Below are 23631 nucleotides of genomic sequence, written 5' to 3' on the forward strand. Positions count from 1 at the left end.
CAGGCGACCCTACTCCTTGTCACGTACAACCAGGGAATCGAAACCACGCCAGTCGACTCAATGACAGACTTTATGATACAGCGCGCGCACGCTAACCATTCAGCCACCCCACCCCACCCCACCCCACCCAACCCCACCCCATTTGCCAACAAGCTGTTATGATTGTCTGCTATTCTTAAGACAAAGACACTCGAGTCAATGATCCGTTCAAATCGAGGTCGTTAATCTGGTGTTGTTTGTTCCTTACATTTATGTTTTATCCCGACTGAGAAAAAGTTTGAGATGATCAATTTGACCTTATTACGTGAAGTTATCTCCCTTCTATATTCCAAATATATGTACGTTTCAAACTTGCTACTTCCTGTTCGTAGGGTCATTTCTATAATTGTGTGTTGATACAAATTATGTGAATTGTCGTTTAACGCCCTACTGTTCTGGACCAAGCGGGCTAATGAAGATGGGCATACGCCATGCAGTGTACTATGAGAGAATTTCGCCCGGACAGCGGCGTGGCCGCCTATTCGTCAACGATTTGCAGCTCTCATGGCTAATTTTACGTGGACGACAAACTATTCACGGGACCTCGTGTTTTTTGTATCCCCTGCTTATAAGGGAGAAAGCACCTTGCTCACTGGACCCAGGTGGTTATAGTACTGAAAAGCTATATTTCATGGCATTTCACTTTATACTTCAAGAAGGACGGAATATAACCAACAGAATTTGTTAGCTGTGTACAATTCTAGTATGAGAAGTGGAATCAGGTGTTCGTGAAACTGGATGAATTGTGTACTTTGCCGGGTGCAGATAAATGGCTCTTTTCTTTCAGATACCAATATTATGGACATTCCCCCATCCACTACACATATGATTTAAAAAAAAACGAGCGAGAACACTAGGTTTAAAAACATTTTTATCATCAAGTTAAACGACTTACAAAAATGTACATCTTTATTACAGCAATCATCCTCCGCGACATTTCATTCTCCACCTCTCTCTTATTATATTACCAATCATGTACTCCATTACCGCTCTTCATTATTAGAGTTCGAATCCCTTTTGAAGCTATGAACATTAATACCACCAAGTTCATCTAAGCCCCTCTTAAACCCATGTACATTAGTGTCCCCTAAATTATCTAAGGATCTCTTGAAACCATGGACGTTCATTCCTCCAAGATCATCAAAGCTTCTTTTAAATCCATGGACGTTCATGCCACCGAGGTTGTCGAAAGCTCTCTTAAAACTGTGGACGTTTAATCCTCCCAGTTTATCAAAACCACGCTTAAAGCCATGTACATTCATACCACCTAGGTTGTCGAACCCTCTTTTAAATCCGTGAACGTTTATTCCCCCAAGATCATCGAATCCCCTCTTGAATCCATGCACATTTATGCCACCCAAATCATCAAAACCGCGTTTAAAACCGTGGACGTTCATACCCCCTAGATTGTCAAAAGCTCTTTTAAATCCATGAACATTCACTCCGCCGAGATCATCAAATCCGCGCTTGAACCCATGTACGTTGATTCCACCAAGATCATCAAATCCGCGCTTGAACCCATGTACGTTGATTCCACCAAGATCATCAAATCCGCGTTTGAAGCCGTGCACATTGACTCCACCAAGATCATCGAACCCGCGCTTGAAGCCGTGCACATTAACTCCACCAAGATCATCAAACCCGCGCTTGAAGCCGTGCACATTGACTCCACCAAGATCATCAAACCCGCGCTTGAACCCGTGGACGTTGACACCACCTAGATTATCAAATCCTCGCTTGTATCCATGAACATTAACTCCACCGAGATTATCTAGAGATCTTTTAAAACTGTGAACATTGATTCCTCCAAGATCATCAAAGGATCTTTTCGAATCCCGCTTTTTGAAACTATGAACTCCGATGCCTCCTAATGAATCAAAAGCTCTTTTGATGTTACTTGAATGCTGGTTTTTATTTACACCTTGGGCACTACGTTTAAAACTATGCACAAAAGCGCCACCAAGAGAATCAAAATAACGTTTTTCAGCACTTTCTTCTGAATCATCCAAATCGGCAATGGTGAAAGGTTGAACACTTCTTTTGCTCGGTTGTTGAAAGCCGACCAGGACACCATCTACTTCTTTATCTGTTCCCTGAAAGGAAAAAAACAAAATATAGTATTAGACAATTACAGTAAGATATGAATCTTTATGAGAGTCTTAAAATTTCTATATGATATTATATATTACAACAAGATATAGGAGTCCCTAAAGTTTCCATGATATAATATTAGATAATTACAGTAAGATATGAGTCATTATGAGAGTCTAAGAGTTATCGTGATATAGCAATAGACATTACAGTAAGATAAAGATCTATAAAAGAGTCTTGACGTTCCGTCATATAGATTAGACATGATATAGGGGACCATACGATGTGTTATGCCAAGTAAAGAGGATCTTAAAATTTCCATCATACCGCCTAGACATTTACTGCTAGATATGGGTAGTCCAAAAATGAGTCTTACAATTTCCAGAAGAATTGTTTGCACGGTAGATTCTAATGTGGCGAATATGTCGATAATGTTTGAAAATGTGTCGAAACCGGTTTGTTGGGTTTGTACAATCGGAGTAAACGAATACAGCCAACAACATAACTAGCCTCGCTCTACTGGTGACGTCCGTTATTTTTCATGTTTTATAAAATACACAGAATTCCATCCGTAGATGGGTTGACTGGTATATTTAAACGTCTTTCAAAATATATTCTAAATATGAGGGAAAAAAAATCCAACTGATAAAGGGTTGCCTGTCCAATCTCATGGGTTTTCGCCGGAACTCAAGGTTTCCTCCCACCGCTAAAGACTTCTATGCGCAAGCAAACCATATGTTAGTCCCGAAAACAATTTGTTTACGAAATGTCGTTATTAAATATTAAATAATCATTCGGGAGCATTATCAGCAGCTTTACCAAAGTTGTGTGTTGAAATAAAATATGAAATGAAATGAAATGGGTTTAACGTCCTAATGTCCTACTCCGACTGGGCTAACGAAGCCGGAAAGTAGCGCTACAGCCTACTCTTATATCGAATTGCAACTGCCAATGGATCTATTACGAATTGTTGTTCCATCCGAACGAGTAGACACATGTCTTTGTCAGACTCTTTGTCCTGCACCACTGACAAGGGGAAACCACATTGGAAAGTCTCGATGAACTTTCTCGGCCAACATCGGGAGCGAACCCGCGACATCCATGCTTGCTCCCAAGAAATAAAAATATCCATATGGTTGTATAATAATATAGTACATGTAATTGCTATTGTAGTATTGTAGAATTTAAACAGGCGGGTCTCTGGTGACCAGGTCTTGTAAACCATGTGTCCAGTTTTACCCCATAGTAATGGTGACGAAAACCATCCGTGTTGTTCACTTCAAAAGTAATTGTTGACCTTGAACTAGCCGAATGGTTTTGATTGATTGGTTGATATTTACTATAGATGTTAATAGAAATTGTGATACGTCACTCAGTACCTAATATTTACTAGAATAAAGATTTTAACTATATTTAGTCACTAGGTAAAACCCATTAACCACCTTCAACTGATCACGATGTATTTATAATCACCTACTAAACTGTGGTACTAAATCTAAATAACCTTTTTGTGAAAGTTTACTTAATGGTCATAAATGAAAGTAATGATTGTTTTGGATTCCCTGAAAAACAAACGATTGACAAATAGTACAATTAAAGGCTCACTTCCAATTCCAAATATCCTCACGTGTACTTTTAACAAACAAAATCAGGAATAAAACGTCCATTCATTTTTTTATTCCTAGTGTAGAAGTACGGGGAGGTGTTGGGGTGGGTGGGGATGGGGGTACACGGCTTATAACCCTTGGTGTCTAACTCGACGTTAAGGAATTCCAATAATCTCAATAGAACCTCTACTGAATCAAGATTAAGTAAACCCTCACTTCCAGCAGATGTTATGTTCCTGAAGCAACGACTGCGAGTTTCACAACATCTGGTCGTTGCTCGTTTACTGCACAATTCCCGAACTTATAGCTATGTTATCTACAGACATGTGAGCACTAGCTTCCAATCAGAGGTTGTGACATCGCGACCTCCACGGAAACCTTGACATTAAATGAACCTTGAACTTTGCAACTCGATTAATTATCACAGGTAGACATTTTAGCTTGCAAGCGCGAGACTTGGTATTCGCGACGATCGAGGAATCTGATAGGCTCACAAGTTGGGCTTGTACCCAATCGAAATTAGTGCCGCAACATGGTGGGTATTACGTGAAGGCCTTGATTAGATGTACGTAAATAAAGTAAGATCAAGCCTTCTATTGAAGATGAGCAGATGTATGATTTTGAAAGTTCCAATGTGCACGTTATTAACGACCTATAAATTCCAAATGCATTTAGGAAACGTCGCTGTAATAAAACTAAGTAATTTTTATTCTATATAGTTATTTGTTTATTTATCGTAGAAGAAAGAAAAACTCATTGTTAAAACTGTGTTGTTTTGTTTTCCCCTCCCCCCCCCCCCCCAAATCAGAAATGGTATATGTGGATACCTTGCACTGTGGCCACTATCGTTTGAACAGTTATTAGTCATTACCACCACCAGCCACCATCACTATTATATACTATTATAAATAATCTCATTAACTATAAGTACTAAACTGAATGAAACGTTTTGGAAAGATGTTTTAATAGTAACCGCCATTAGCTACCTATTATACTCCCATCAATCACTCCACTGGAAGATATTACAAACTAATGGCTGGCAGCATATCGTGTTAACCTTGTTTCCTAACAAACCATAAGTCAAGTCCACCAACACTCTACTCTATGTTGGGAACCTGGTGCTATTCAGATGTTGTTCAATGCGTTAGTTCACTTAAAAATACATTATGCAAGGGGTAAATCTGCCTATTGCAGGTCTTTCTTTAGACCTGAAATGTTGTATAAACTATCAATTAGACGTTTTAATTAACTTATCCAGACCATAATCAACTCTCGATGTCATCGCTAGCCTGCCATATTTACTTGATTATAATCCGAGCTGCTTCTCAACGCTCGTTCATGATTAAATCATGAAATGGATAATCGAGACTATGTTTTTTTTTATCGTATACCGACTTTAGTAATGATGATCGAGGTTAGGCCGAAAATGCAATCGCTAAATTCTCGGTTCAGAGTGAGTTAAAAACTAGATAATGTAAAGGGAATTCCCTTTACATTATCTAGTTTTTAACTATTATAGAGAGAACTGCCAACTCGTTATCTAATCTCCCATAATGTATATTACATTGCTCATTACAAAGACAATGACATGGAATGAAACGGGGTTTAAAGTCTGATCAACACAATACTTTTGTTATTTTGAGACTAACATATGGTAATTAACATTTTAATGGTTACATGTACATTGTTAAGGGGGGGGGGGTGCACAGGCAGTGTTTTTTTCACCTACCAATTTACGTACAGGGCAGTGAATACACGTCTGATGAGCCGCCTAGGCATGTCACAACAGATTTCTTTTTGAGTTCATGAACTTCTGCACGAGATGGCTGGGATAAATGAAATAGAACTGGCAGATATGATAGATGATATGAAGAGTCCATGTACCAGACAGTCTGTTCTTGTATGTTGTTCAAATAACGTGTAGTATACATGAATTGTGTGGAATGTCATTGTTCATCCTCTCTACGCGAATCCCGTCGTGGACCATGAATATTCTTTAAGTCTCCAACATTGATAATTGTAATTAAAATACAGATGTTACGTCATCATTTGATGTTTGCGTACCATTTTTTCAAATAATGTACTGGCAACTTGCTAATCGTACAATATTTATACTAGTTGAAATTTTGGAGCGTGACGTATTTCATTGTAAAGCACGTGCGATTGTCTGTTGTTTTAAGTTGTTTAATGGTCTCGAGTTTATGACATTGCGTAATATATTAAAACAATGTCCCGCTCTCGACAATTAAACTACACTTAAAAGACGGTTGGGTGGGGATGCCACTTTTAAGGCCAACGACCAAGCATTAAACTCGACTTGACAGCAAACAATTGCATTTAACGACTGATCAGAATCGTCGAGATTGGGAAGATGGGGTTCCTTACAATTTTAGACTGTGTTAACATGTCGTTAAATTTGGTCCTTTCTATTAGTCAATCAGAGATTACAATCTGGCAATGGATTTTAGTCTACAGAGACAGTACTAATGGAATATCACAACCAGAAGATAAGGTTTTTTTATAGGCTCTTGTTCAATAATATCAAAAACAATGCTTCCCCGATAGTTTACTTATATCAACAGAAAATGAAGGTACAGTCCATCGATCAACTCAGATTTATAAAATAAAAAACAAAATGTTTCCCGACAAAGAATATGAGGTCACTGATCATCATTTGAAAGAGTTGATTTTAAGATGGATGTGTGAGCGTATGCGGGGGGGTGGGGGTGTCAGTAATTACGGATAATATTGAATTTTATTAAGGTGCTTCCGTAGGACTAGCCGAACAATCACATCACGTTTTGAAAATAAAATCTCAAATACTTTGACCGAAACAGCTACAGTATGCCGACCAAACCCCATCTTCAATAGAAGGCTGGATCTCCCTTTAACTCGGCACATCTTATCAAGCCCACCACGTAATGTCCTGCATATTTCCTCATCACTAATTTCGATTGGCTACTGACCCAGCTGGCTGGGTACCTCTCAGGATACTAGATAAAAAATTTTTATCGGAACGAATATCAAGGCTCGCGCGTTCCAGCTAAAATGGTTACCTGTGATAATCGAGTTGTAAAGTTAAAGGTTTGACTTGTTTGATTTGAGTGTGTTTGTGTCACGACCTCTGATTGGACAACGCTATTGTTTAAGTGTCTGTGGTAAAGGGAGATAACGTAGCTATAGGTTGGGGAATTTCTGACTAATCTAGCAACGGCTAGATGTTATAAAACTCGCGGTCGTTGCTTCAGGAACACGAATAAACCCCAGTTGTAGCTGTGAAAGCGTTTACATAAATTGTAAATGGAGGATAGGGAGTGGATATTAAAATTGTATCGAATGGACATTAAATGTATTCGAAGTCGTATATTCGAAATAGGTTTGGTAAATGTTACTTTTGAAAGTCGTGATATTATAAACGTGGCAACGTGCGCGTTTCTAACGCTTGACTGCGAGTATTTTACTGTAAGAATACGATGTTGTAAACTATTTTACGATGTGATAAACTATTGTACCTTAAGAATAAGATGTTGTTAATACCACAGACATTTCAAAAACGACAAATAAATTCACTTCGACGATATGTCTCATTAAAGCAAATTGTTAAAAGAATAGAATCGAGGAATTTGTCTAATGGATAGGATTCTCTATATCTAATGTAGTAAATGATGAGTGATATTTACAAAAACATATCGACTTAACCACAACAACTGAATGTTCCATTGACAAGGTATTGAGATAGATAGTTCACTCAATTAGCGGCCATTATTCACCAATATCTCAATTAATATCGGTATTAATGTCGTGGTAACATTAAGTGAAGTAAATAATAACATTGTTTATAATGTTGATAGCTATTTACTGGTAGTTATAAACACCAAGTTAGATGTTTTATGTAGGTGACTTCTTTCTAAGGTTACCATTCTATTAGACATCCTTTTTATTACCGGCCCCCAGGTAATTAGTGCATCATAGAATATTGTCGATTGTTATCGGTGCTTTGAACGAAACAAACCAGATTGTTTAACAGGAATATAAGTTTTTATACCTCCCAGTGCGTAATAAATGCCCATTGCGACTCCACAAATGAGTAATTTGTCATTTTATTGATGAAAGTTTATTAAAAACTAGTTTTATTATTACAATAACAATTGACAATTTCTACCATTGTATCCTGGAATATTGGAGCCTCTAAATAAAGATATAATTCAAGCAATGGCAAGTATAGCAGTCATAGGAATATAGCTAGATGTAAACATTAGGAAGGAGTAAGTATAGCAGTTATAGGAATGTAGCTAGATGTAAACATTACGTTTTAATAATTATATAACTACTGTCAATACATTTTATCTGGATAATACAGACAGAGAGGGGGGGGAGGCGTAACGTCCACTCGACACAAACTCGGTCATTTCGGGACTAACATATGGTACAATTTTATTTCAATAATTCGCTTGTGCGTAGTAGTCTTTAGCGGTGGGGGGAAACCGGAAGACCCGGAGAAAACCCACGAGATTGGACAGGCGATCCTACTCCTTGTCACGTACAAGCGGGGACTCGAAACCATGACAATTGACCCAATGATAGACCTTATGATGCAGCGCGCACGTGCTTACCGCGTTAGTTACGCAGGTGTGTAATTAAACAGTCAAATAAAATATGATTTCTTGCTGTAATTTAACTTTTGACAGCGATCCGAGGTGTCGCAGTGTCTAATCGTGTAGATGGTATTAAAAACCGAGGTCCCGTGTACACAATGGTGTGCATTAGCCCAGTCGGAACAAAACAGTAGGACGTTAACCCTATTTCACTTCATTATCCCGGTCGGCACAGAAGAGTAGACCATTAACCATGATTTCATATCATTGCCAACTTTGAGAACAACATGTCATTGTCACTGTGAATTTTGTATTACTATAAAACAAGTATATATTTGGAACATTAACCAAAGAGGCAGAATGTGTGGTACTTAATGATATAAATTGAAAGTTTCCACGCAAACTTTACATTATTTTATGTATCAAGCACGCACTAACATGAAACAGAATGAACCGTTTTTTAACACCACGCTCTATCGTATTATCCATCAAGTTATATTTATAGCTGTTTTATCATATTGTTTGGTGTTTTATTCCCTGCACTAAGTCTGTCTTTTATTCCATTTTACATTAGTTGCACATTGTCCGGTTTGTATTCATTACTTTACACAAAGCATGGAATTACCATAAAATGTTGGTAAAAGTTCATGGTTGAGTTATAGAAGATAGGTCAACCACGATACATGAAGGAAGGATACAGTTTTAACATTAAAAGTCAAGCATAATGACTGGAACTAATCTCATATAATGGCTAGTCGAGAAAGCAGACAATAAAACAAAAATTCCACAAAACCATACAATTAAAATCGGAAAAAAATTATTTCTTCTTTGAAGACATTATATTTTGACGAGAGAGAGAGAGAGAGAGAGAGAGGGGGGGAGGGATTAACGCCAACTCGACAAAAACTAGGTCATTTTAGGACTAACATGGTTCAGTTTTATTTGAATAATTGGCTTGCGTACGTAGGGGTCTTTAGCAGTGAGAGGAAGCCATACGGTTACCCACCCACCTCAGTAGGGGTCTTTAGCAGTGAGAGGAAGCCATACGGTTACCCACCCACCTCAGATATAACAACAGTAATCTGGCATTCCGTTATTTCAATATGAATCATAGTGACCCATCTGGAAGAGATAAAGAGAGAGAAATGGGGTTTTACGTCCTCTGGACACAAACTAAGTCATTTCGGGACTAACATATTGTTCAATTTTACCTCAATAATTCGCTTGCGCGTAGGGGTCTTTAGCAGTGGGAGGAAACCGGAGGACGCGGAGAAAACCGACGAGACTGAACAGGCGACACTACTCCTTGTCACGTACAACCGAGGAATCTAAACCACGCCAGTTGACTCAATGACAGACCTCACTATACAGCGCTCGTTAGCCATTAGGCCATCCACCGTCCCCACCCACAGACGATTACAATTCAAACTTATTTTTTTATAAAAAGGTCGTAACGGTTTAAAAAAAAACAGACGATATATCATGTTTAAGGTGAACAATACATAGAACAGGAAATGCTTAAAAAAAACTTTCATTCAACACAAAGTATATACTTTCTTGACAAACATTATTAAGTACAACCTAGTAAGAAAGGACACGGTGATGGTATTCGACAGGAGTGAAATGCAAACGATCCTCCGATTCTAAGAGAATATATTTCATCTAATGAAACTGAAGAGTTCAGGGGAAGAACGATCTAAGTCACATTTTTGTCTTTTCGCAAAACACACTTTTGGCCGAGAATGCTTGACGCGAACAGAACAACGAGTGGGTTTAATAACAACTTCAAAATGATGTTTAAAACGAATCATAATTACCAGTACAACAACTAACTTCCACTTTTCAACCAAATTAAGGTCAAATAAAGGGATTCGATGGACGTATTTGTCCGGGCGGCCATTTCAGAAGGGCCTTGCTTGGATGTGACTCCGATCGTTTTTACCTGAAATTGGTTGTTCCACAGAAAGCTTATACAGTTTGCTACCAGATGGCGCCATTAACTGGGGTTCGTTGAAAAAGTGACTTAGATCCTTCTTCCCCGGGGCTCTTCACCTGTCAAACACAGACATCCTAAACAGAGGATATCGATCACTATACACAGTTTTATTAGCCATGTTGACTCCTTGAATACGAAATGTTATCAGGTGTTCGAGAAGGGAAAAGCACACACTGTCTAGTGTACGACAGTCATCGTTAATGTGAGGGTTATTGAGTATCGATAACCTCAATCCAGTACGTTATATTCCATCAATTAGTATATAATAAAACTAAATTATATTTTTATTAGACGTCTGAGTATGAATTGATCTGTTTGGCGGTATAATCATTTATCAATAATATACTAAAAAGATCAAATTATCAATCAAAGGAAAGCATTGGTGAACGGTTGACAAGGTGTCAATCAATTTTAATCAAGCATCGAGATTTAATTGTTTTCCTTCGTTATTATCAACACTATTCATACACCTGTTGTTGATACTAGCCGCCATATTTAATAGGGCTTTTTCCTAGTTCTAATACTTCATTATCGCCAGGTTATCGGCTTTAATTGACAGCACTGGCTGGATACCTGCCGGAAGAGGAGGTAAAGGCTCTACACATGTACGATGTACCGGAAGGTATATTACTTTAAAAGTTAAGGTTGTAGTTCAGCTGACTTAGTTGTCCGGAAAGCCCGCGTTTGATCCTCGGGATTTTTGCATCGTGCTTTCCCCTTGTCATTAGTGAAAGATGGATGGTCTGGCAAGGAACAGCATCTAGTCGTTCGGATAGAACCACAAACGAGGCACCGTGTACACATTGGTGTGTACGTAAAAGAACCCATGGCAGTTGGTATTTTATGAAGAGTTGTCGGAAACGCAACTGTCCGGGCAAATATTTCCCCCATAGTCAACGGCATGGTGTATGTCCGTCTTCATCAACCCACTTGGTGCAAAAACGCGCGTTTTTCTTTCCTTATGCTAGGTTCTTGCGGTGTGTTACCATAGAATTGTCCCTATTGAGTCCACGATCTGCTACATGCAGATACGTTCGGAAACATTTCGATACGATCAACACGATTGATACGACTGACCTCAATATAAAGATAGGATCACCACGATTACCCTGCTATTAAAACCACGATTTCAATCCCAGCGGGGGGATCACGTGGCTAAGTGGGTAAGACGCTAGCTCGCTTGCCTGGAGGTCGGGTGTTCGATCCCTGCATTGGCCGAGAAAGTTCATCCAGTTTTTCCGGCGTGGTTCTCCCTTGTGAGGGACTGACAAGGAAAGCTGTCTAGTCGTTCGGATGGGACGAAAAACCGAGGTCCCGTGTACACATTGGCGTGCACGTAAAAGATCCCTTGGCAGTTGGAATTCGATATAACAGTAGGTCGTAGTGCCGCTGTCCGGGCAAAATTTCCATCATAGCACACTGTATGGCGTATGCCCGTCTTCATTAGCCCAGGTTAGGAGCAGAACGGTAGGACGTTAAACTCCATTTCATTTCATTTCATTTCATTTCAATCCCAGCGTGAATCATGATAGTGGGAACCTAGCATTAAGAAAGTGGTCTTATCGTGTCTCAAGAATAGGAGAGTGTATTTCGCTAAATGGCAATTCATTTATAAATCTGACTTTTCTGTGCCCAGGTTTTGATAATAGATAAATGGTAATTATTATTTAGGTGTAAATAACAAGGAAATTCTAGACATAAATGATACTCTGATTTGACCGTGAAGGTGTCCGTCCGTTTCTCAGTTTTAGCTCTAATACGAATATGTATTTGTAATTATCTTTTAGGAGACCTGGACAGTAATCTTGTATCTGCTCAATGTTTACGGAAATCTCCTCACCTGACAGACAAACAACATCCTCTTAATGCTTACCCCAATCTCCTCACGTTACAGGTAAACAACAGGTAAACAACGGGTACTTGACTTGTTTTACCTGATTTACCTGTAGTATGATCTGACAATCCATTATCGTTTTTCTACATTAACTCCACTTAAAGATAAATCGACAGCATCAGGTTCTATTGTTTAGTAATACATCACAACATTAGACGTATTTTATTTAGCGACTTATCGCGAGGTTGATGTTATAGAAAACAATAACACTGCACATCGAGATCGAAAGAGGGTGGGGGTAACATCCACTCCACACATATAAGGTCATTTCGGATTGCGCATGGCATATTTCGAATTTAGCAGTGAAAGGAATCGGAGGACCTAAGAGAAAACAATAACACTGCGCATCGAGATCGAAAGAGGGTTAGGGTTGGGGTTTGGGGTGTAACATCCACTCCACACAAACTAGGTCATTTCGGATTGCGTATGGCATATTTCGTATTTAGCGGTGAAAAGAATCCGAATCGGAGGACCCCAGAGAAAACAATAACACTGCGCATCGAGATCGAAAGAGGGTTGGGGTGGGGGTAACATCCACTCCACGCAAATAAGGTCATTTCGGATTGCCCATTGCATATTTCTTTTTTAGCAGTTAAAGGAATCGGGGGACCTCAGAGAAAACAATAACACTGCGCATCGAGATCGAAAGAGGGTTGGGGTTGGGGTTTGGGGTGTAACATCCACTCCACACAAACTAGGTTATTTCGGATTGCGCATGGCATATTTCGTATTTAGCGGTGAAAGGAATCCGAATCGGAGGACCCCAGAGAAAACAATAACACTGCGCATCGAGATCGAAAGAGGGTTGGGGTGGGGGTAACATCCACTCCACACATAAAAGGTCATTTCGGATTGTCCAAGGCATATTTCGTATTTAGCAGTGAAAGGAATCCGAATTGGAGGACCCCAGAGAAAACAATAACACTGCGGATCGAGATCGAAAGAGGGTTGGGGTTGGGGTTTGGGGTGTAACATCCAGTCCACACAAACTAGGTCATTTCGGATTGCATATGGCATATTTCGTATTTAGCAGTGAAAGGAATCCGAATCGGAGGACCCCAGAGAAAACAATAACACTGCGCATCGAGATCGAAAGAGGGTTGGGGTAGGGTGGGGTAACATCCACTCCACACAAACTAGGTCATTTCGGATTACACATAGCCCATTTCGTCTGTAGCAGTGAAAGGAAACAGGATCGGAGGACCAGGCGACAAGGAACGAGGTATAGCACAGACACGTACAAACCAGTCTATTTGACAGACCCTATAGTCCACTCTACAACCCGATCCACACGCATGCCACATATATCTCTCGTAACAACTCTGATAGTGGGTGAACGGGATGGGCTACCTTTTCTTTTTGTTTTCGGATGTAAACAACAATGGTCTGTTAGTTATTTGAACGCCAGTTTGAAGGTGTACCATCAGGTATTCTAGAGGGAGAGTACGAATACCCTGCCTCGTGTATGAAACAAGTTACTACGTAGTGATTGATTAGGACCCGGATGTCGAAAGTAAAAGATAACCTTGGGGCTACTAACAGGTGCAGATGGGACAGACATTTTTTTTTCTGAAAACGACTTTTCCATTTCCTCAATTCGCAACAGTTTTGAGAATTTAACCTTCCAACATGCCACGCTCAAAAGCTGGGCCCTACAGATCTTGAATTGGGTCGACCAGCTAAACTTTCGATTCCCCGGATGTACGGGACAAGGACTAGAGTGGCCTGTCCAACCCCGCGGGTTTTCTCCGGGTCCTCGGGTTTCCTTCCACTGTTAAAGGCCCCTACGCACACGCGAATTATTGAAATAAAATTGAACCATATGTTCGTCTCGAAATGACCTAGTTTGTGTCGAATGGACGTTAAACTTTAGTTCTCTCTCTTTCTCTTGACCACCTAAGTAATACCACTATTTAACCATTTTACGTATTGATATGCGCGAGGCGAAATAAAGAAAATAGTCGGCAAGAAGAGATTGTTTCACGAGCATCTATTGATCGTCAACAGTGGAATAGAGTGAACGTTAACTTATTGATGTAAGGGAGATAACTACAATATATATACGTTACACTAATAAACAGCGAAAATAAAATAAAATTGGGGTTTGAAGTCGTAATGTTCTGCACCAATTGGGAGAGAGACAGAAAGAGAGAGAAATAGGGTTTAACGTTTAACAAGTTCATTACGGGACTAAGACACGTACAACCGGGGAATCGAAACCACCCCAGCTGACTCAATGATAGACATTATGATACAGCACGCACGTGCTAACGATTCGGCCATCCAATCCCCCTGCCCCAATTGGACAAATGAAGACGAACATGTGCTATGAGGGAAATTTGGCCCGAACAGCGGCATTTCCGCATAAGTTTCGTTCAAGTCTTATTTTGGTTCTTTTATGTACACGGGTCCTCAGTTTACGTCCCATCCGAACAACAAGGCACCACTGATACAAGTTATTACCTAACACTGAGGTCGAATCCGGGACCTCCTGGTTACTCCATTGTGCCGCCGTGGACCCAATTCGATAAAGAAGTGTGATGTGTGATTAAAAATCCACACAAAACTCAGTTTTGTAATCCAAAATGTTTTATTTCAATAACTAACGAATTTAGACATGAGGGTTACATACAAGCGGGGACCGACATCGATGACGGTTATTCCCCCAATGAGTGCCCCCATTGGAAAGTTTCAATTTATAAACTTAGTGAATAATATTCATAATTCTGTGTATAATACCATGCTTTCCCTAAATGCCCTTTAAAGGTGGTATTTTTTAACTTGCAATCAGGACTAAAGATTACCTTGATTTGTTTAGGTTAACAATAAATGTTTACCCACAACAGACCCTTAAACCTAACCCTAACCGTTGTATAACCGACTTGAACTCTGAATAGAAGTTAGCCATATTGAGCAGTACTTGCAAAAAGGAGATCATTTCTGTCATTAAGTACATTACTGTCCCACCTCTTTCCGTTATATTATTCATTACAAATATCTAAATGGTTTCCAACCTGATTTTATTAATTACCCTTCCAACACGATAATCAATTAATACCATTATTTATTCACATTAATCTTCACTAGTAAGTGATGTCTTTAATAAAAATAATTAACAAGATTTTCGTCTGAGGAGAAGACTTGTTGTGGTGTATGGAGAATAAAATTGAAATCTGATGTGGCCCCTCTCAATGTTGGGGGGGGGGGGGTCGAATGGTTAGTGTGTGCGCGTTGTATTATAAGGTAAAACTGGCGTGGTTTCGATTCCCCGGTTGTACGTGACAAGGATTATGATCGCATGTCCAACCTCGCGGGTTTTCTTCAGGTTCTCCCACTGCTAAAGACCCCTACGCACAAGCGAATTATTGGAATAAAATTGAACCATGTGTTAGTCCTGAAATGACCTAGTTTGTGTCGAGTGGATGTTAAACCACATTTCCCTCTCTCCTCTCTTAATGTTTACGAAGTTTAAAGATCCCGTGTGTATTTAATAAAATTCAATCACTCAAAGAAATAATTTTAAAAACAGACCCTTTCGTCTGTGATGAGAAGACTTGTTGTAGTCTAACAAATCAAGATGAAATCCACTGTGGTCTTTCTCATCTTTTACAAATGTCTCAAGATGTGTTTAAAATATCAATTATCGACACAGGTATTGATTAAGGACATTGAACTGTGAGAAGAACTGTATATGTTGTTTAAAATGAAATGAAATGGATATTTATGGCATGTTAGCTTCAACCGGGCTAGATGTTGTCAACCATGTAATTAATAATAGAATACAAATAAACACCAGTCCTTTACGTATATACAATTAATATTTATAATAAAAGCTTGTCTCTTTTAAAAAGTTTAACAGTTTTCTACACAGCTCCGGTTGAACAAACAATTGACGTAGTAACTGGCAGCTTACATTCTGGAGATGATTGCACTCCAAATGTGTTAACTGTCAAAGGAACATGGCAGGTAACACATTTTGGTTGAGGCTCTCGCTTCAAGATGAAATGTGAGTTAAAAGGGTATAATGGTGAAGTTTATTTTATGATCCCCGTCGTTTATATAATGCGAAAAACAAGGTTCAGTTTACAAATACATCCACGTTCAGTAGATAAAATATTACTTGGCAGAATAAATTTAAGGGATTTTGGTAGAAACGCGGCTCTCCGTGCAAAATATTACATTAAAGGAGCTAAATCGCTAATATTGAGGACCTAGAAATTGACACACATGGGTCGCAACGCATATAATAATGTAATATGTATGTATATAAACTGATTAACATTCAATCTTTTCCGTTTTTACTCTAAACTCTAATTTCAAATCAGTTACGTACGGCAAAATACATCAGAAGTCTTAATCGAATGTCAATCTCTGGTTATTCCAGTCTATACCGATAGTATTTATTGCGCATGCTCTCCAGATAAGAATATGAAGTTACCGTTTGACATTACTTGTGAATATGTCTAGCCTTAGTCTTCGAGCCCCTTGTTACAAATAGCGCTGAAACGCATTATGTTATGCGATTCGTGTACCAATTGTACAATGTTTATTTTGTCTTAAATATTGGATATCAGAAAACCAATTTCTCACGTTAAGATCATAATATCAATGTTGATTTAAAATGACAAATAATTTGTGTTTTCAATGTCGAAGACTTTGGATGATATTATTGAGTTAGAGACATAGCTACTTAAAGTTCGTCTCAACGTCGGCTACGTAAAATGTGTATGAGGCGTTAAGTTCAGTTCCATTCCATTTTGGAAATAGTAATACTCGTCACGTCCCTTGCATTGGACATTGATCCACGGATTCAGGGGCGGATACAGAGAGGGGGGGGGGGTCGACCCCCCCCCCCCCCCGCGCAGCTACATAAAGAAAATTGTCAATCAACACTATATGTGAAAAAAGTTTCTCGGTCGTGTGCTTTATCCTTTATCGTCAGATGTGGGACAGGATGGGCACTCAAAGCACGAGATAAGGATATAGACATTATGTGATATCACAATTAGGAGATAAACACCGACTGTTTAGAATTTAGAGGACTGTTATTGTCCATTTGATACCGCTTAAATCATTAGAGGCCGAGATCGCGTAGCGATCGAGCGCCTCTAATGAAAAATTTAAGCGGTATCAAATGGACAATAACAGTCCGATAAATTCTAAACAGGAGGTGTTTATCGAAATTGTAGCCCAAAATATTTAACATTTTTCTAGGAATTCTTTCTTTCGCGATAGTTGACGGTCGTTTTTTGGTTTTAATGACGTAAATACCAAGGAAAACAATTTTGACGTAATGAAAATATCCGCGACGTAATAAGATAAACACTCATTTCCATTCTATTTGGTTCACACAGCGACTGGTTAATTGTGTCTATTTGGAAAGGGAGGTCACTCTGCGATAATTTCAAAGAATGAAACAGAAATCGTAAGTGTATTTTATGTACTTTTTAAATGATTTTAAACTCAAGCGGTGACTAGGTTCGAAATAAATTGCATATCATGTTTGATAAATGTCCATATACTCGTGTGACCGTGTAGATATATGCTGTGTACTGTACGCATGTGGTTGCTATGCTTGTTTACGTTGTCATTTCGACGCTGTGAATGAATGTGATGTTTTTTCTTCGCAAAAAACCCTGGCCTGTGCATCTGTATGAAAATTAGTCTCTGTCCTATTCATATCAGTATCAGCCTGACTTGTATATTATCAAAAATATATTACGGTCCATACGGAGTTCAATAAATTGTAGTATTTTTATTCACTTGTTGAAAATCTTCGATTTTGACCAGTCTAATTATGATAGACTGATAGAATGACCATAGCAACCATTATTGTCAGACCAGCCTTGAAATTAAATTTACTTATTAACTTTCAAATACACTCCCTAACTTTGTTTTGTGTGTTTCAGGTGTGTGTTTCAATAAGGCAATGGTTGAATTTCATTGTTGATGATATACAAGAACAAATTCATGAAGATTTCCTAGAATAAAGTTTTGAGGTGTAGAATTTTTGGCCACTGCAAACAGAGTCTAGCACCCAGAAAATATTCATTCGCAGTGAGTCGCCCAGGAAATTTAGAGGACTGTTATACTCATTCGACGCCACTTTTCGACCAATCAGAATCCAAAAAATTTCCATTTTGGGCTACAATTTATAATGCTTTGCATCCATGAAATTGCATCACAATGTCATTGTATTAATTCATAATAAAATGTGTATGTATATACGCCAAAATGATGATCGAGACCACGTGGGAGGGGGGGGGGAGATACATTTCTCAGGAACCTGGCAAACCCCCTCCTGCAAAAATTCCCTGGGATTCCGCTGTGGTACCTATCATATATCAAGACAAATTACTTTATCAGTCTCGAAATGTCAGTAAAATAGCCTATTACCCAAAACTTTGAGATGACACTGAGAACAAATTAAAGACTCGGGCCCTACTGAATTTACAGAATAAATAGATGAAAGATCAACAATTAGTCTAGAAATCATTAGCCGAGAAAGCTTTCCCAGAGTGGTTTCCCTTTGTCGGTACTACAAGACGAAGCATCTAACCGTTTGGATGAGAGAGACAGAGAGAGACAGAGAGAGAGAGAGGGGGGGTTAACGTCCATTTGAAACAAACTAGGTCAGTTCGGGACTAACATATTGTTCAATTTTATTTCAATAATTCCTTTGCGCGTAGGGGTCTTTAGCGGTGGGAAGAAACCTAATCGTTTGGATGAGACAAACACGTTGGTATGCACGTGAAAAAAAAACTATGACAGTTTAAATTCAAAATAACAGTAGATCGTACCGTTTTGCTGTCCGGGCAAAATTTCCCTAATAGCACAATACCTTAGCAGTGACGCAGAAACGTAAGACATTAAATTTCATTTTATTTTTTCAAAAATATCTTTGATAGATCGGTATACGCAGTTCATAAATCATCCAATAAGTGGGTTTAAAATATGAATCTCGGTTTTTTTTAGTTAAATAGTATCATTTATAATCCAGTAAGAAATAAATAATTAATAATAAGTCTAATGGATGGTCGCTTATTAGTTCAATTGGTGATTGTTGAAAATATAAACATTTATATACCTCAACCTTGTGCTAATTCTTTCTGACATGAAACATTTTCTTTAGTCAGCACTGGTTAATAAATAACATATAATGATATCTAAACCAACAGAGCTAATGAAGATGTAAATATGCCATGTATTGTGCTGAGAGAAAATTTTACCAGGAACGCCTACTCCTCTTGAAATTCTCTAAATATGTGCATCCGAACGATTAAACTCTGTTCTTGCTAGTCGGGGGTTGGATGGCCGAATGGTTAGCACGCGCGTGCTGTATCATAAGGTCTGTCATTGAATCAACTGGCGGGGTTTCGATTCCCCGGCTGTACGTGACAAGGAGTAGGGTCGCCTGTCCAACCTCGTGGGTTTTCCCCGGGTTCTCCGGTTTCCTGCCGGAAATATTGAAATAAAATTGAACCATTGTTACATAATAACAGATGTTATAGACGCTTCCTATCATCTTGACACGCGAAAGTGATTTTAAACCTGTCTACTATCGACACCCCTAGAGGTCTTATGTTATTATGTAATCTTAACTTTAACTTGTTGGCGTGTCTTATTTAAACTTTCCTTGATGATAAGCAAACTGTACTAAATGTTAAACCTGATATGATACATTGACCAGATGTCTAATAAGATCCCTTTGTCTGGAAGGGTTTATAAGCCCAGATAAGAATTGAATCGAGAGACAGGTCCGGCCAGGACAGGCCACGCAGGCCACTCGTGCCTAGCCGAGCTAGGACATGACTCTCTCAACACAAGCTAGTTACGGAGTCTTTAAGTTTTGTATATAATATGTTAAAAGAAGCAGAGAATAAAAGATATTATAAGATGTTAAACTAGTCTTGTCATCCGAACCTGATATAAAGACCAATAGTGTCACACCATGTATTAGTCATAAAATGACCTAGTTTGTGTCGAGTATACGTTAAACTATCTCTCTCTCTCGCTCTCTCTCCCGTTTTTGCTAGACCCTACGATCTGCTCCACTAAGAAGGGGAAAGCACTCTGGAAAATCTCAGGGGACTATCATGATCACCACCAGTATCGATCCCGGAATCTTCTGGTTGGTGCGCCATCAGCTTCATCACTGATCCACAGTTATACCCAAAACCAAAGAAGAACAGATTGTAGTTTGTGATGACGTTCTGGTTACCCCAACAAACTATGTCCAACTAAACGTCAAAAACATGTACATGTATGACGTCGGACAAATATTACGAGAGAAAGGTGGATGGTTTCAGATTTTTAAACCGTCATGTTTGTTTTTATACTTTGTTTTGAAATGAAATGAAATGAAATGGGGTTTAACGTCCTACTGTTTTGCTCCGAACTGGGCTAATGAAGACGGACATACGCCATACAGTGTGCTATGAGGGAAATTTTGCCCAGCGGCCTACTCTTATATCGATTTCCATCTGCCAAGGGATCTTTTACGTGAACGTACACAGGACCTCGGTTTTTCGTCCCATCCGAACATGTCTAGACAGCTATCCTTGTCAGGAAATCCGTCCTGCATCACTGACAAGGGGGAACCACGCCGGAAAATCTGGTTGAACTTTCTCGGCCAATGCAGGGATCGAACACCCGACCTCCAGGCTAGCGAGCCAGCGTCTTACCCACTTAGCCACCGTGATCCCCACTTTGTATTGACTATGATTAGACGCGTAAAGTGAAGATGGGGATGAGGGGGATGTGTTGGCTGGACAGCATCGTGTCCACCCATTCCACTTCCATCTGATTAAAACACTTGTCTTTATTACACTAGGATCTGGAAGAGTTGTTATATAACCCGCATTCTGGATAATGTGAGGGATTAGCCAATAAAACGGTCTGTTACGGCGACTTTTTGGCGTGAGGTGCACGGAATAGTGGGTAATCTACTAGAAACATCAAGGCTGATTCTTTAATTAAATGTCTGGCGTCATAGGGTTAAAAGCCCCTCATATGACTCTGACGCGACCTTGCACTACAACTGATTAGGTCGTCGTGTCGTGTAGACCATCGAAAGTATAAAAAAAACGAAAAGAAATATAGATGTGTATTTTAATCATATTGCCTCTTTTGTTAAGTGCTGTGAACACAGATGAACCACTGTTTCTTTGACGAATACACGCTGGGATTTCATCCAGTGAGATTCAGGTCGAGAGGCTAGTGTCCTCTTGCTCAACTACCACATATTCTCATATAAATCTCTGCGCTTCAATCAGAGGATTTATCCAGGACGTCAATCTCTCTGTTGGTCGAGAACGTGTTTCGGGAATTTCCAGTATAGTTACTCCTTGTTAGTGGTGTAGGATCGATGCAGATACGTTGGAGGTTAACCAGACATTAAATGAAATGAAATGGGGTTTAACGTCTTATTCGTCGGCTCCGAATGGGTGAATGAAGATGGGCAAACGCCATATAGTGTGCTATGAGGGCAATTTTGCCCGGACAGCGGCGCTATGGCCTACTCTTATATCGAATTCCACCTGCCAATGGATCACCCGCGTGCACGCCAATGTGTACACGGGATCTCGTTTTTTACGTCCCATCCGAACGACTATACACTGTCCCTTGCCAGGAGGTTAAACACCGTTTCATTTAATCCGACTGAGGTAATAGACAACCCAGTATAATAATTGAAAGAAATATACACAAACTATCACTGAATCATTTGTTCTTCAACCTTTTCAACAAGTCCATCAAGTCCTGTCAAAATCAGATACTCGTCACTTCAATAGAAACAGTCAAGACATTATCTCGGCGACATTATTTCTGTGCAGTATTTCAATAGATCGTTTAGGGACTGGGGATAAACAACCGACTAATATATCAAAATCAAAAGACGTAGGGATAACAATCCACTTTGGCGCACACACGATCTTCTTAATTGTCAATCTGTCATGTTCCGTACAGTGTTTCAGGATAATAGAGGAATTTAATTAGATACCGGTATAACAGAATTCAACGTTATATAGCTAAGATATAGTAATGTAAATGAATTTACATGGTTTACGTATAAATTAAATATAATGGAGTATTATGCACTTCTCTGCACCAATTGTACAAATGATGACGGATATACCCGATGCAGTGTGCTATGGGAGCAATTATTGCCCACATAGTAACGTAACTGTCTCGGGTTATTTTACGTACAGGTCAACGAATATACGAGTGGAACTGGGTGTTCCTGCCAAACTCAATATCTAGATACATTGTCTTTGCCAGACGCTCCATTCTAGACCACGGACATGCGGGTGCCATGTTGGGAATTCTCAAGGAACTTTCCCGTTTCTTCAAGCCTTTGTGACTGATCAACCGTGACAAATAGCTCTATGTAAAAATATATTTTGAATGTGTTTAACCAGTTCGTTCCATTATATACCAGTGTGTTACATTGGTGGACACCAGCATTTGCCCTTTAAATGTCACTCAAGAATTATCGTTTTGTTTGTCTTTTGTTTGAGGGGTTTTTTTAGGTTTATTTTTCCTTTTTATTTTAGAGTGGAGGTGGGCGGATTGTTCTTCCCTTTTTTAAAATATTGCCATGACACAAATTGAATGACCTCAGGAAATAAAAGCAACACTACTCCCTCCCTGGTAACACAGTAATCCATATGCCAAATAACAATACACGTTTCACGCGCGTTCATTTAAACTGCACCGGTGATTGTTCCTGCTCGTCGAATCTGAAATGTTACAACTATTGTATACAACACGACCGCTATCTTTAACAGGATCAGATGAGTCAATCTAGCTTTTGTTAACATCATGACTTGTTAGCAATTATTGGTCATTTGGATCATGGCCTGCAACATTTTTTAAAATGTTTGGTTAAATTCAGAACTACGTCACCTCAATGCTGAATAACCGTAGTTTCCTATCCAAATAAAAAGCAAACGCTTCGACAATAACCAAAGAAGAAAATAAAATGTGAAAAAAAAATCTAATTGACGAATTCCAGAAAACCGTGCAGCGTCCAAAAACTAAATATCAAATTAATGACAAGAAATGAAGTATGCCCGGAGTAACACAAAAAAAAATCAATAGGTGGGCAACTCTATTCTTTACGGATCCGTGGTGACTCAGTGAATACGGAGCTTACTCGGGAGCTGTCGGGTTCAATTGCGGTGTTTAGTCGGTTTAATGGACGAAAGATCGAGGCCCCGCGTACACATCGACGAGCAAGTGTATAGAAAAAAACGTTGACAGTTGGAATTCCATTAAGCAGAAACGCCGTTTTCCGGACCCAGTTTCCTTCAAAGCACATATTACGATGTATGTCAGTCTTGGTTAGCATACTTGATGCATAAAAGTAGGACGCTAAACCCAATTTCATTTCATTTCATTTCATTTCCG

General features: G+C 39.2%; 1 protein-coding gene across 1 annotated transcript in view; it reads right to left on the minus strand.

Moving 5' to 3' along the window:
• Positions 1–893: 893 nt before the first annotated feature.
• The window catches only part of LOC126827157 (feeding circuit activating peptides), a 31680-nt gene continuing 8942 nt past the window's right edge, over positions 894–23631 (minus strand). Inside the window, exon 2 of the mRNA XM_050556389.1 lies at positions 894–2132. Within this exon, the coding sequence (XP_050412346.1) occupies positions 1023–2132 (1110 nt within the window). The 3' untranslated portion in view covers positions 894–1022. The remainder of the gene's footprint in view (positions 2133–23631) is intronic.

This window comes from Patella vulgata, chromosome 7, assembly GCF_932274485.2.
Source record: "Patella vulgata chromosome 7, xgPatVulg1.2, whole genome shotgun sequence".
Lineage (NCBI taxonomy): Eukaryota > Metazoa > Mollusca > Gastropoda > Patellidae > Patella > Patella vulgata.